General features: G+C 35.9%; 2 protein-coding genes across 2 annotated transcripts; one reads left to right on the plus strand and one right to left on the minus strand.

Moving 5' to 3' along the window:
* The first annotated feature begins 668 nt into the window (after nt 1-668).
* Nucleotides 669-4,566, plus strand: LOC104778761 (leucine-rich repeat receptor-like protein kinase PEPR2). Its single transcript, XM_087508603.1, has 2 exons — nt 669-3,949; nt 4,036-4,566. The coding sequence occupies exons 1-2, from the start codon at nt 1,051-1,053 to the stop codon at nt 4,404-4,406; spliced, it is 3,270 nt and encodes a 1,089-aa protein (XP_087364729.1). The 5' UTR covers nt 669-1,050; the 3' UTR covers nt 4,407-4,566.
* Nucleotides 4,558-11,934, minus strand: LOC104775888 (cleavage stimulation factor subunit 77). Its single transcript, XM_010499846.2, has 22 exons — nt 11,158-11,934; nt 10,989-11,051; nt 10,786-10,895; nt 10,575-10,675; nt 9,817-9,878; nt 9,614-9,745; nt 9,356-9,484; nt 9,090-9,136; nt 8,659-8,722; nt 8,452-8,572; nt 8,170-8,228; nt 8,022-8,084; nt 7,666-7,806; nt 7,196-7,260; nt 6,918-7,014; nt 6,471-6,530; nt 5,993-6,145; nt 5,815-5,881; nt 5,652-5,729; nt 5,374-5,556; nt 5,086-5,277; nt 4,558-4,896 (listed from the first exon to the last, which is right to left on the minus strand). Exons 1-22 carry the CDS (start codon nt 11,212-11,214, stop codon nt 4,724-4,726), a joined length of 2,217 nt encoding a protein of 738 aa, XP_010498148.1. The 5' UTR covers nt 11,215-11,934; the 3' UTR covers nt 4,558-4,723.
* Nucleotides 11,935-14,340: the final 2,406 nt, after the last annotated feature.

Consider the following 14,340-nt stretch of genomic DNA (forward strand, 5'->3'; position numbering starts at 1 on the left):
GAATATATAAGGACCACTCTCTAAATCCTTTGATGTACATCACATTTTATCTGTCAAGCTATAAATAAATCGACTCTAGCTAGTATAATCATAGGGTTTGGTGATGGAAACATGCGTATAGAGAGAAGTTTCTTCTTATTTAAGTTCATTTGGGACCTACAAAACTGACGACCAACCAGTACTTAATGGAGAGAATATGATTATTTTCAAAATGCAACTTGTTAGAGTGGACAAACGAATATCATTAATTAAAGAATGTAATTATTCTCTTCGTTCCTTCGGGACTTTTTTGACTTCTTTAATGCCATATTGCCATGTGCCCAAATGGAATTAAGAATAAGAAATTACAAATGTGTTATGGTGCACTGTGCACATCGAATAATTGAGTTGTTGTTGTTGGTTGAATGAATTAAACAATTAGAAAAAATGATAAAAAGTTGAGAATGCGTGTTATACTGTTTTAGTAAGAGTAATCCCAAAATGATGAAATTTCAAAATCAATCATGATAGAAACATAATACCGTAAAAGAGAGAGAGGGAGAAATTTATATACAATTACAAGTAGTTTTAGACTTCATAAACTGATGAGTGCTCCACACTATATTAATAATTTATCAACAAGAACAATCAAAATTTATCTTTAATGATGTGTTAAAGAATTGGAAACTAATAACAAAAAACGTGGGGAAATGGAAAATATAATTAAAAAAAACGTCACAAAAGAGCATGACAGTCTCCGTGTAAACACGAAACAGCGTTGAAGTCGCGCTCGCTCATTCGTAAAGTCAGGTTCGCAATCTCTGACGAGTGAGCTAAAAAAGGCGCCTTTTTTTTTGAGTGTTCTCCTTTTTCAATGATCTCAAAACCAAACCCATATCTCAGATCGTTTCTTAAATAATGCCTGAATCGATTCCGCTCAACAAACCCCTTCATCAAATCAAAGCTCTCTCCTTTTTTATTTTTCTCTTTCTGGGTGCAGCTCCTACGAGTGTTGTTGTTGTTGTTTCAAAATTTTGAGGTCTAGGTACGTATCTTGAGCTTTAATCTCAGATGAGGAATCTAGGGTTAGTCCAAATTACTCTGCTTTGCTTTCTCTTTGTCTACTTCCGTACGGATTCTTTTGTCTCCTGTTTAAACTCTGAGGGTTTGGCTTTACTCTCGCTTCTCGAGCATTTTGATAAAGTCCCACTTGAAGTAGCTTCGACGTGGAAGAAGAACACATCTGAAACCACTCCATGTGGTAACTGGTTTGGTGTCAGTTGTGGTAGTTCTGGTAATGTCGAGATGCTTGATTTGCCTGCTTCTGGGGTTTCAGGCCAATTAGGTTCTAAAATAGGGGAGCTTAAGAGCTTGGTGATTCTGGATCTAAGTAACAACAGTCTCTCTGGTGTATTGCCTTCTAGTTTAAGGAACTGTACTTCACTTGAGTTTTTGGATTTGTCTAACAATGACTTTTCCGGAGACGTTCCTGATATCTTTGGTAGCTTGAAGAACTTGAAGAATCTCTATCTTGATCGTAATAATCTTCGTGGTCTGATTCCTCCAAGTGTTGGTCAATTGGTAAAGCTCGTAGCTCTGAGTCTGACTCGTAATGACTTGTCTGGTACCATTCCCGAGTCGATTGGGAACTGCAGTAAGCTGAAGTATCTGGCTTTGAACGGGAACAAGTTAAACGGTTCTTTGCCTGTGAGTCTCAATCTACTTGAGAATCTTGGTGACTTGTTTGTCAATAACAACAGTCTTGGAGGAAGGCTTCACTTCGGTTCTAGCAATTGCAAGAAGTTGGTGAATTTAGATTTGTCTTACAACGGTTTCCAAGGTGGTGTTCCGCCTGAAATTGGCAATTGTAGTAGCCTTCACTCTCTAGCCATTATCAACTGCAACTTAACAGGTACAATACCATCATCCTTGGGTATGTTGAACAAGGTTTTGTCTATTGACCTTTCTGATAACCATCTCTCGGGTAGTATCCCTCAAGAGCTCGGGAACTGCAGCAGATTGGAAACCTTGAAGCTGAATAACAACCAGCTCCAAGGCCAGATACCTCATGCATTGGGAAAGCTAAAGAAGCTACAAAACCTGGAGCTTTTTGTGAATAAGCTGTCCGGTGAGATTCCTATTAGCATATGGAAGATTCAGAGTCTGACACAGGTACTCGTTTATAACAACACTCTCACCGGGGAATTACCAGTTGAAGTAACTCAGCTGAAGCACCTTAAGAATCTTACACTGTTTAACAACAGCTTTTATGGAGAGATACCAATGAGTTTGGGCATGAATCAAAGCTTAGAGGAGGTGGACCTTCTTGGTAACCGTTTTACAGGGGAGATACCACCCTATCTCTGCCATGGACAGAAGTTGAGAATTTTCGTCTTGGGTTCTAATCAGCTTCATGGTACGATACCGGCGTCTATTCGTCAGTGTAAGACCCTCGAGAGAGTCAGACTTGAAGAAAACAAGCTTACAGGTCTTCTTCCGGATTTTCCTGAGTGTCATAGTCTTTCCTATGTGAACCTCAAAAGCAACAACTTCAAAGGATCTATCCCGCGCAGCTTAGGAAGCTGTAAGAATCTCATTACCATTGACCTTTCTCGAAACAAACTCACGGGTCTGATACCTCCAGAACTGGGAAACCTGCAAAGCCTTGGAGAGTTGAATCTTTCACATAATCATCTGGAAGGTCCTCTGCCATCCCAGCTATCAGGTTGTGCGAGAATGCTGTACTTTGATGTAGGGTCAAACTCATTAAACGGTTCTGTTCCATCGAGCTTCAGAAGCTGGAAAAGCTTGTCCACTTTAGTTCTCAGTGAAAACAAATTTTTAGGAGCCATTCCACTGTTCTTGGCTGAGTTTGACCGCCTCTCAGATCTGCGGATAGCTCGAAATGCTTTTGGAGGTGAGATTCCTTCATCGGTTGGCTTGTTAAAGAGTTTACGCTATGGCTTAGACCTTAGTGGCAACGACTTTACAGGTGAGATTCCAACCGCATTGGGGGATCTTATCAATCTTGAACGACTCAACATATCCAACAACAAGTTGACAGGGTCTTTATCGGTTCTTCAAAGGCTTAAGTTTTTGGGTCAGGTTGACGTCTCGCATAATCAGTTCAAGGGTCCAATACCGGCAAATCTGATATCAAATTCTTCAACGTTTTCTGGAAATCCAGACCTCTGCATTCAACCTCCTTACTCAGCAAGTGCCATAACCCGCAACGAGTTAAAATCTTGCAAAGGTCAAGCCAAACTTAGCACTTGGAAGATCGCCCTTATAGCAGCTGGATCCTTTATATCTGTATTGGCTTTGCTTTTTGCGCTGGTTTTGGTTTTCCGCTGCTGCAAAAGAGGAGCCAAGAAAGAAGATGCTAATAATGTACTCGCCGAGGAAGAAGGTATATCCTTGTTGCTGAACAAAGTTCTTGCAGTCACTGACAATCTGGATGACAAGTACATTATTGGAAGAGGAGCCCATGGAGTTGTTTACAGAGCCTCTTTAGGGTCAGGCGAAGAATACGCTGTGAAGAAACTCAACTTTGCGGAACACGTACGCGCAAACCAAAATATGAAGAGGGAGATTGAAACAATCGGGCTAGTCAGGCACAGAAATCTCATTCGGTTAGAAAGATTTTGGATGAGGAAAGAAGATGGCTTAATGCTGTATCAGTACATGCCAAATGGAAGCCTGCATGACGTTTTGCACAGGCGTAATCAAGGAGAAGCCATTCTTGACTGGTCTGCACGGTTCAACATAGCCCTTGGGATTGCACACGGACTGGCTTATCTACACCATGATTGTCATCCACCAATCATTCACCGCGACATCAAACCAGAGAACATACTGATGGACTTGGATATGGAGCCTCATATTGGAGATTTTGGATTGTCTCGAATTCTAGATGACTCAACGGTTTCAACTGCCACCGTTACAGGCACCACCGGGTACATTGCACCAGGTACGCTTACTTCTCAGCATAACACTTTTGCATTTTGTCACCGTTAGCTTATACATGCTCTGAACCTTCTTTTTTTTATCAAACAGAAAATGCTTACAAGACAGTGAGGAGCAAGGAATCAGATGTTTACAGTTATGGAGTTGTTTTGCTCGAGCTGGTAACAGGAAAGAGAGCAGTGGACAGATCTTTCCCGGAGGATACCAATATCGTGAGCTGGGTCAGATCTGTATTAAGTAGCTATGAAGATGACGATGATACTGCTGGTCCAATCGTTGATCCAACACTTGTGGATGAGCTTCTGGATACGAAGCTTAGGGAACAAGCAATCCAAGTTACAGACTTGGCTCTAAGGTGCACAGACAAGAGGCCGGAGAACAGACCATCCATGAGAGATGTGGTGAAACTTTTGACTGATTTAAAAGATTTTGTAAGAAGCACTTCAGGTTCAGATCAGTAGTATTGGATTTTGCATGTTCATAGTTTACTGTTCTTTGAGATTCATTGCTGAAACAGAAGGGACATATGTATGAAGGTTTAGAAACAAGCTGCCAGGCCACTAATATAAATGTAACTATCATTGAGAAAATATGAGAAACATATACTGTATATTATCCAAAGAGGCTTATTTTATTTCATAAGTTGAATGAATTGTTGGGAGAAATAAATACAAGAAAAAGAGAAGCATCATGAATTTGTTATTTCATAAGTTGAAATTGTTCGGAGAAATAATTTACAAGAATAAGAGAAGCATGAATTTCCCCATCTCAGTATATTTTAACCAGTGCTACCGGAAAGCTCGCCAGAGAAGCCACTACCATACGACGTGGAACCAGTTGGTGTCTGCGATGATGTTGAGATCCCACGAGCTTTACGCATCTGCCTAAGTCTGAAAACATCTGTGGGCAGAGGCTGGCTTTGTACAGTTGCTGTATCCTCTTCTTCTTGCCCTGTTAATAGCGAGACGTAGATAAAGAGTAAGACAACTAACAATCATTTACAATGGTCGTTCTAAGGGAGAAATTATATTCATCTGCAGCTACTAAGTCCCAACCATTTGACTGATGGCATAAATGATTCACTTCCATGAGCCATAAATTATATATATTTGAACATAAACATAAGCAAAGATAACTTACTGTCTGAATCTTTTCTCTTTGTAGCTCTTCTGTCTCTTGATAATCTTTGAGACCCACTGCGGGTTGGACCCGAGGGATCGTTTTGACTTGAAGCATTGCCTTTAGCAGCGAAACTCTGCTTTACATTTTGACCTGTTGGTAAGTCACTCTGCAAACATATCGACAGAACAACATCCACATTGGGTGTTGGACCTGATAATTGAGAGGATAGTAATAACCTAGTTGGTTAGTGGAAACATATTCAGGTGCTCAATTCGAACAACTTGGAGTTGATTTAAAGAGACTTACCGTCAACAATAGGCAAGTTAGCTAAAAACGCTAACAATGCAGGTGGAGTAGTCTTTGGTATTTCGTCAAATGTGCTGGCTGATCCATGAGTTGCAGTAGCAGTTGCAGTTGTAGTCGCAGTCACAATGTTTGGGAAGGTGTTCGAAGCAGAAGCGGACACTGGGTTTGCAGAACTAGCAAAATCTACAGTCAAATCAAGCATGGTTCAGATTTAGCTCACAATTCAATTCATCATGCAGCCAAATGATGGTCCAAACTGCAAAGTGGAAATCACATACCTGATTTCTTTGTCGGGTCATAAACAACCATCTGAGATGTATCTGGATAAACAACTTTCGACGAAGAAGCTACACTACCTGTCAGCCCACAAGGCGGTTTAATTACTTCAGCGATCACCAATGTTCATAATATAGAACCCAGAAAACTTAAATAATTACAGACCTATAGCTGCAGGACCATGAGGTAGATTTGTCTTCCCTACTTTCTTATCCAGATTCTTCACAAGCAACTATTATAGCGAGAACATTGATCGGTAAGAATTAGTACTTAGTACTTAGCACTTACTAGCACCATCATCAGTAGCTATTCGGGCTTATTGTGATTATTGCAAGTGACATACCTCTTGTCTGGCTGAATGATCAAGCTCCTTAGAACTGCATGGCCAAAGATCCATGTAACTGTACCGTGAAATAACATCTTGAAGTGAACTCTCTAGAGGAGTAGATCCCTCTTCCCCTTTTCCAGAAAGTGCTTCTTTCCTTCTCTGCTCAACCTACAACAAGGTTTTCATAGTAAAGAAATATCTCAGAGAAAACATCACTTGATACTGGGCCCATCATAGTTTATCAAATTTCTCTTTTATGATGCACACTCTGTCCTAGACTATTCTAGCAATAATTTGAAAGTGTCAGCATTTTATAGGATCTTCCATGCAATGATAAGCCAGAATGCAATAGACATAAATAATGGGACTCTCCAACAAACTTGTCATCGTCACAACGAATTCAACCAAAAGAACTACAAAAAAATGTTTAAACACAGGCGGCTAACTATATTCGCTTTCCTACTACACGTTGACAACACTCTGAGTTGACTACCTTTAGAATGCTAGCAAGATCTCCATATGTTTGCTCGAACTGTATGAATCTTTTCCAGACCTGCAAAACAAATGGCAGGAAAAAAGTTAATCCTAGAAAGCAATTAGCACTAGGGTGTAACCTACTGCCCTCAATTGGCGTCTTTATTGTATTAGGATTTCCAACATTATTACATGTTAACTAGGCAATAATATTGGACTATTTCAGTTGTAAGTTTAAATGCCTGTCATCCCAGCACTGTTCACAAGGCTCTGATGTACATCAAGACTACACCCTAAATTGCTAAACCATCATCATATTTAGGCATTCAGAAATTCTATAATCAAATCAGTTGCTCGGTTATTTCATTAGCAGGTTGGTTATTTTCCTAGTGTCTCTTTTCATGCTTATGAACAAAAACTGCGTTAATTAATGGCTTTGAGGAAGAAAACATCAGTATCAGCGTACCTCAGCAGATTCCTCAGCTGGTAATGTGCTTAAGGCCCGCTCAAATAGAGCTCTGATATTTCTATCATCATTCAATCTAGTCAAGAAATCTGCATACCTATAATGCGAAGCAAAACCAGAAGGGTTAAAATTCTGTTTCAGGTAACTTTAGAAGAGAAAAACAATTTCGAGGATATTTTATCTGAGAAGGCCCTAAAGCTCATTATTTTCTCATTATAAAAGAAGAGATTCAAGTATATCTTCAAGAAATGAAATAGTAAGGCTGCAGTGACCCTCACTCAAGAATGTAAACAGGTTCACTCATATAGAGTTTCAATCCCTCCTCAAAGATCTTATGAGCAACCTGCATAAGTATACAAACATAAGCCGTACTGTGAAGCGAAATTGAAGTCAGATGCTACATTTATATATTTTTCTCGAGAATGACGTGTAAGTTTTCTGTTAATGATTCGAACTAATCAAGACAAAGATGAATATACGAGAAATAAAAGTACTTTGCGAACAAATTAAGAGATTAAGTGCATCAATAACCAAAACACCCCCAATTTTCAAATCGTTTTGACTTTATTATCACAAAAGCCTCAGGGCTTACTTAAAGAACTAAGAGGAAAATAAGACGAGTGGGTTGTGAACTTGACTGAGCGACCACTACTTACTTCATAATCAATTATTTATATACCAACAAGGCCAAACAAAAAAAAGCAGTTCGAAATAACACATATAACACATAGTGGGAAAGAAAATCCACCTTTGGATCCTTGTCAAGACAAAAGACCATCGTAGCAAAAGCAATATACACATGATATGTGCAGCTAGGAGATTTTCTAGCATCTAAAAAGTACTTGCGAGCAGCTTCAACACCCTCAGCCCTCCGGAGAAAGCGAAGAAACTGCAAAAGAATATAAAAGTATATCATATGAGAAAGTTTCGAGAGAAAAGAAACATTCTAAAAAGTGAAAAGAATTATACATGAGGATATAGATGGAGAGAAGCTACAAATAGCATGAGCATGGTGGAAAAATATAATAGTCAGCGTGTAACTATGAAAAGCATAGATATGCTTTTTTATGTCAATCTTAGCAGTCCTAAGTTCAGTATACGTACTTGTATATGTGCCAAAGAGTTTGTGCTAGCTCCCAAAATGCTTTCATACAATTTCTTTGCTGACTGCAAAATCATAAAACTATAAGCAGAGAGTACGAGAACAATTAATCTAGCTAGAAAATGAGAAGCAAGCAGCAAGAACAAGAACCTGAATTGCTCCACGAGATTCCTTCATCTCGGCATAAGCATATTTCAACAGTTCTGAATCTGACATAAGAAAGCGGGCAATGTAAACATTTAACGATATATAAAAGACTCGCATAATGCAGAATGCAGAATGGAGACAACAAATAGAATAGACTTCTTAAGAGTAGATAGAAGATAAGATTAAAACTTTAAGCCAGCAGGTTAGCAAAGAGTCATAGTCAAACCTCCATAAAGCAACTAATAGTTCCTAGACAAACAGAAATAAAGGATAGATTAGAATTACCAGGAATGGCTTTAAGGGCTCGCTGAAATACTTTGATGGCGGCATCTGTAGAACCAGATTTTACGTGCCAGTCCGCATAGTCATACCATACATCAGGATAGTGATATAAACACATCAGACACTGTAAAATAAAAGTAATAATCAGCTAATTAAGAAATTAAATCCTCCTAAACTTCAGCAAGAGCATATCACTGACTCTTCCCGTACCTGTTCATAGGCAAATATAATCCGCTTAGTTGACGAGGCCGTGTCAATCCTTTGAGGGTTTCCTCTGAAAGTTACAATTGCATTAGAAGCTTGTTATAACTTAAAAGGACTTGTTAAAGAATAATATGCATAAGACCTAATCATCACTAGTTGAATGCAACTGGATAATATTCACTTCAGGTTTCTAGTTCCTATAAAGATTAAATTAATCAGCAAAATAAGAAACAGAACAAGATTAAAAAAAAAAGTCTCATCATTAGTTGTACACCGAACAGAACCAAAATTATTCCAAGGGACCAATTAACTGCTGCCATATAATAATATCTACCTTTGTGATGAAAAATGGCTAAGCAGCTACGTAAAAATGTATGTCATTACTGAATGAAAAGTAAATTAAAGTAAAAGAGTAAGATGATATTTTGGGGGTTTACTTTTCAAAGGATAAAAACTTTTTCCAGGCCACCCACTGAATTTCTTCCTGCATAAAACCACAAGACAGCGCAAAGTACCACAGTGAGCAAATGATGCTCAATCGAAATCTGAAAGAACTTATAGCTCAATATGTATTTCCTATCTTAATAACCTGATCTCATAACGTGAAATTATGCTCATAATGTCCTTTCAAATTTATGATTCAATATATCCAACATCGTCGAATTCAAAAAGATAAGCAAGAAATGGAAGAGAAATTCTTTACCTTGGAAGATCCTGTTGGTGGGACAGCAAGCATGTTCCAATCAATTTCTTCAATGTACTTCTTGCGCTCCCTATATACAGCTCTTGCGCTGTTAAATTTTGGTTGATACTCATTTATAAGTCCTTTTGCCTGCTCAAATGATCAGATAAGACCATCCATCAATTAAACAAAGAGAAAGAATTTCGAACCTGCTGCTAATACACTAAAAATTCATGAAAATAAGAAACCACACAATTTTAAGTTTTCTTAGAAGTTTACCAATTGACGGTTAACCGAATTTTCGAAGTTCTCATAATCTTTCCAAAGTTGTTCAACGTGGTGGGTAGGAGTTAATATAGCTCTCTGATACACTTTTCGGAGTCGTTGCGAATCTTCGTAGGAGTTAAGAGCCTGCGGAGAATCTATTAGTTTCTCTGCAATAAAAAAAGTATCAAGAACAAAGTGAGAATGATATAACGAACCGGAAGAGATTTTAGAAAGGTAATGTACTCGGTCCATATAGGTCCAGATGCTATGTCTGTCCCTGGAGATCATACAACGAAATAAACGAGCATCAGTAGTGCCAAGTTATCTTCTGTGTTGGCATATTCAAGAGAAACTACAGCTCTAAATGGATGCAAAGCCATAATTGTTGAATCAAACGTTCATTTTATTCTGTTGAATCCCTTGTTCCTTTTCACATGTTATGAAACTTCAATATGACATATGAAACGGTTTTTTTGATTCATCTTCTATGCATTATCATATATTTATACTACAGTGAAAGTCCATGATGTGATTCTCTTTGGCTGGTAGTGGTCAGTCCTTAGAGAAATGGTATAGTATCAAGGACATTACTATCAATCAGCAATACATACCACAATTTTAATGCCACTTATAAGAACATACAAGAAGTTTATTAACAGAGCTAGAGGATTGGACAAAGTTTTTTTCAGGATTTCAAGTATTATGAACACCACAATTTGCGACACGACATGCTTCTATCTACCTTAATCAACGTAACACGCATATCCTTTACAGTCAGCATATATCCCAAGCTATTATATCATGCCTTCAATCAGCATTACTGGAGAATCTAATGTAAAATCAACTCCCAACAGTATTACTTATACAATTATGTCAAGACAAAGGTATGCGAAATTATTCCCTTTACTTATCGGACATGTACACAAGACTGAAAAGATGAAAGTAGAGCCAAACGCCTGAAGAGAAGCAATACCGATATAGTTAAGCATAAACTCGAAAGCCTTTGTGGTCTCCTCTTGACCCTCAGCTCCCTTCTTGTCATAGACCTTTCTGATGAACCGAATGTAACATTGCCTAAGAGAAATAAGATGTTTGAGTTACAACGAAACAATGACTAAGAAAAAGATCTTATATTGACTGTATCTTATTAACGAGTTAAAAGAAAAAGGGAAAGGATCTCATACCAGAGAGGAACTTGAAGGCAGGTCAACAGACAACGACTAAATATCTGTTTCGTAGCATCATCATTGTTTACAGCCATCTGTGCCTCCACATACTGCTTCCAATATCTCGCCTACAGAGGAGCTCACAATAAATCCGGAAAATTTTCAGCACAATTAACCCCCAAACCCAAAAATACGCGGAAGCAAACTCATGGGGAACTTACAGAAGTGGGATAAAGTGACAAAAGCTGCTCATAGATCGGCGTCGCCTGTGAAATTGGTAATTGCTGAAGAAAAGCAAACAATTTTACAAAACCCAACAATTAAAAATCTGATTTTTTTCAAAAAATAAAAGAAGGAGAAAGTATTGAAACTGGGGAAAGAGTTGTGTACCAAGGCTCTCTTGGCCAAAGCCTCTGCTTCCTCAACGTTGTACTTATTATCAGCCATAAGTTTTCACCTCCGGATGAGAACAGTCCTTCAAAAGGAGATACAAGTAAAATCCTAATCTGAGATAGATTCAATCAGTGTATGTAACAATCTTCCGACAAGTCCAGCTAAAGCTTGTGCTGCTGCCTCAACGCCACCAAATTTTGCCCCAGAAAAACAGACCTTCTTCTAAAGCTTACCCAACAAGTAAACCCTAATTTTGAGATTCTCCTCCCACGGGGTCTGGCCGAAACACAAAACCTTATTGTCCAACGGAGAAACTCAAAGGTCTCAAAGCTACCACCGTCCGTCTTCTTTAGGAAACCAAAAACAACAATCCGCGGTTGTCCCAACGAGAGAGCACGAGGATTCGACTATATAGCAAAAACAAGGGAATTTTTATTTGGACCTGGATTTAAGGCCCATCTATTGAAATTTGGGCCTATTATTATGCCTTCTATTGGACTCAGGCCGTTCATTGTAGTTTGTCATGAAACATCCTTCCACTTTTACAAGGAATAAAAGGATTTACATATAATTGAATACCCTTTAAAGTTTAAAGGAGTTTGCTAATTTATGTTGGATGTCTATATATGAAGCAAGAGCAAGATCCAACATAATTGGTAATGGTGACAACTACAACGATTCGATCTTTGCTTCGTAAACCCAGATGTATATAGTATGTCCTGGTTAGTTTGCTTTATTTCTTTTATTTCCAAAAATCAAATCAGTTTAAGTTTTAAGCTCACATATGCATGTTAAATCTATATATATAAAATTAACTTTGCTCACTTCTCCTTCCTCCACATCAGCATCCACCTAATCATTTCTCTTTTTTTTTTTTTTGCATAAGAAAATACTATTTTTAATATTTATTCATTGCATATTTATTATTTATAATTAATAATAATAAAAAATAAATAAATAATGAATTAACTAAAATTAATTAAATATTAAAATAGTATAAACAATAATATAATTTTTTAGTAAATAATAAAAATAATAACTATCTAAAAATGAATTAAGTAAAATAAATGAAAATTTTAAAATAGTAAAAATAATACTATAAAACTGATTATACTCCAAAATTTAGAATGGTTAATGAGCTTTAGAATGTAAGTAAGATTTTAATGCATGATGGAGTAAAAAAGCAAGTTATGTAATTGTATTTATAAAAATCTAAATATGAAAATAAAATTGAAGTGAAACGTTAGTTTCTAAGAAACATATACCTTAAAGATTCATTATTAAATTTTATTTCGAAGAAAAAAAAATTAATTACTTAACTTAAAAGTTTTGATCTGAAACAAAGACATTGTAAGGGGTACACTTTTTTTTGGGAAAACTATGAAAACGAATTTTGAAAAAAAAATAATCTATCTAAAAAAATAAAATCAACGGTTATGAAATATAGAAAAAATGAGAAGTAAGCCGTTACAAAAGGTGACATGTGATTTGTATAAGGTATATTATCAACTGGAGCTACAATTTTATAACATGATATAAAATATATATAACAAACATAACATATATATATCAAATTCGTTTTACCCAAAACATTAGCAAAAAACAACATATTTAAAGTACATTGTGATTTTTTTTTTTAGAAGACGAAGATGGGTTACATCACAAAATTAACATCTGCAAATAATATATGAGATTTTAGAAATATATGTAACTTAGATTAGTGAATAGATATACATTGTGGGGTTTAAACGTTTCATCATTTAAACATTCTTGACTTAGTCAGAAATTTTATTATGGCAAATGATGCATTGTAGCGACATAACACTAAAATTGTTCATGAAATTTTGTATATTCACATTTAATGTAGGATATCGATATGTTTAAATGATCTCTATAATTAGGTCAATTATCGACATTGACGTTAGAACTTTTAAAATTATGAATATGGAATGAACTTTTTTAAATATAAAAGATCAGAAGATTGTCGACAATATTATTGCAACACTAGACAATATATATTATATATAGATTAGTAAAATAAGTACGATATTTATATAGATTTATCTTTTAATTTTCAAATTATATTCATATTCAATGATTCTTATTGATTAAAATTTTAACTAAAATCACACGTAAAATAGATATAACAAAGAAATATTATCTTTTAAAATATATATGTTGAATATCGCTGAGTAAAGTAATTTTAGTATTTATATCGATATATACTCAAAAATTGAAATGATTATATTTGAGCTCAACAATTTCTATTGATAAGAAATATTTTAAATTAAAATCTCGCGCGTGCGCGGGTACAAATTCTAGTATATTTATGAAAATGAGCTATATATACGCATGCATATCCATAATTAGCTTAAACGACAGAGATGAAGAAAGGTCATGTCATAATTGTTATATTTGTTTGGTAATATATCTTATTTTTGTATCTTTACTTATATAATTTGTACGCAAATTAAAGTATGTATGCATGAGTTTATCTTTTAATGTGGTAACATACGTTTTTTTTATACGTTTATTTTCTAATGCACATGTTTCTTCTTGTATGTTTTGAAAACTTTAAGAAATTTTGTTTTCAGTTAATTAATGTATTTTATCATATACTAAATCTCTCTATTTTCTTATACGTGTGCATGAGTATTTTGTATCGCACTTGTCTTTTTTGCTAAGTGAGTAATATATATCATACAAGTCACAAGTGCAACAAAAGTTAGTTGTTTTCCACAAGTTTCCTTAGAGTAGAGGGCGGAACGTGTTACACCGGGGGATAGTTTTCTTAGAGTAAATGACTTATTGTCTCTCGCTTCTCAAAGTTTAGTTGTTTTCAGTTAATTAATGTCTTTTATCATATACTAAATATCTCCCTTTTCTTATACGTGTGAATGACTATTTTGTATCGCACTTGTTTTTTCTTTGCCAAGTGAGTATATAAATATATATATATATATATATATATATATATATATATATCATATAAAATGAAAAGTTAGGATTTACATATTGTTTACCTAAACCTTAGTTCCTTGGCAACAAAAAAAGATTAAAAAAAAAACAACTAAACTTTTGTTGAACTTGTGACTTGTGTAAGTCTTCAAATGAGCCAGCAGGTCATTAGATTCCGAATTCTTTTCCGATGTCGTCTTGTATTGATAGAGTTTATGATCG

Source organism: Camelina sativa, chromosome 3 (genome assembly GCF_030686135.1).
Source record: "Camelina sativa cultivar CO46 ecotype springtype chromosome 3, ASM3068613v1".
In the NCBI taxonomy this organism is placed as follows: domain Eukaryota; kingdom Viridiplantae; phylum Streptophyta; class Magnoliopsida; order Brassicales; family Brassicaceae; genus Camelina; species Camelina sativa.

Coding starts and splice junctions, on each gene's coding strand:
- LOC104775888 (XM_010499846.2), bottom strand. CDS start 11,214: ATGGCTGATAATAAGTACAACGTTGAGGAAGCAGAGGCTTTGGCCAAG. Junction 11,052..11,157: donor CTTTGGCCAAGAGAGCCTTG/GTACACAACTCT, acceptor GCTTTTCTTCAG/CAATTACCAATTTCACAGGC. Junction 8,085..8,169: donor AATCTCGTGGAGCAATTCAG/GTTCTTGTTCTT, acceptor ATGATTTTGCAG/TCAGCAAAGAAATTGTATGA.
- LOC104778761 (XM_087508603.1), top strand. CDS start 1,051: ATGAGGAATCTAGGGTTAGTCCAAATTACTCTGCTTTGCTTTCTCTTT. Junction 3,950..4,035: donor CACCGGGTACATTGCACCAG/GTACGCTTACTT, acceptor TTTATCAAACAG/AAAATGCTTACAAGACAGTG.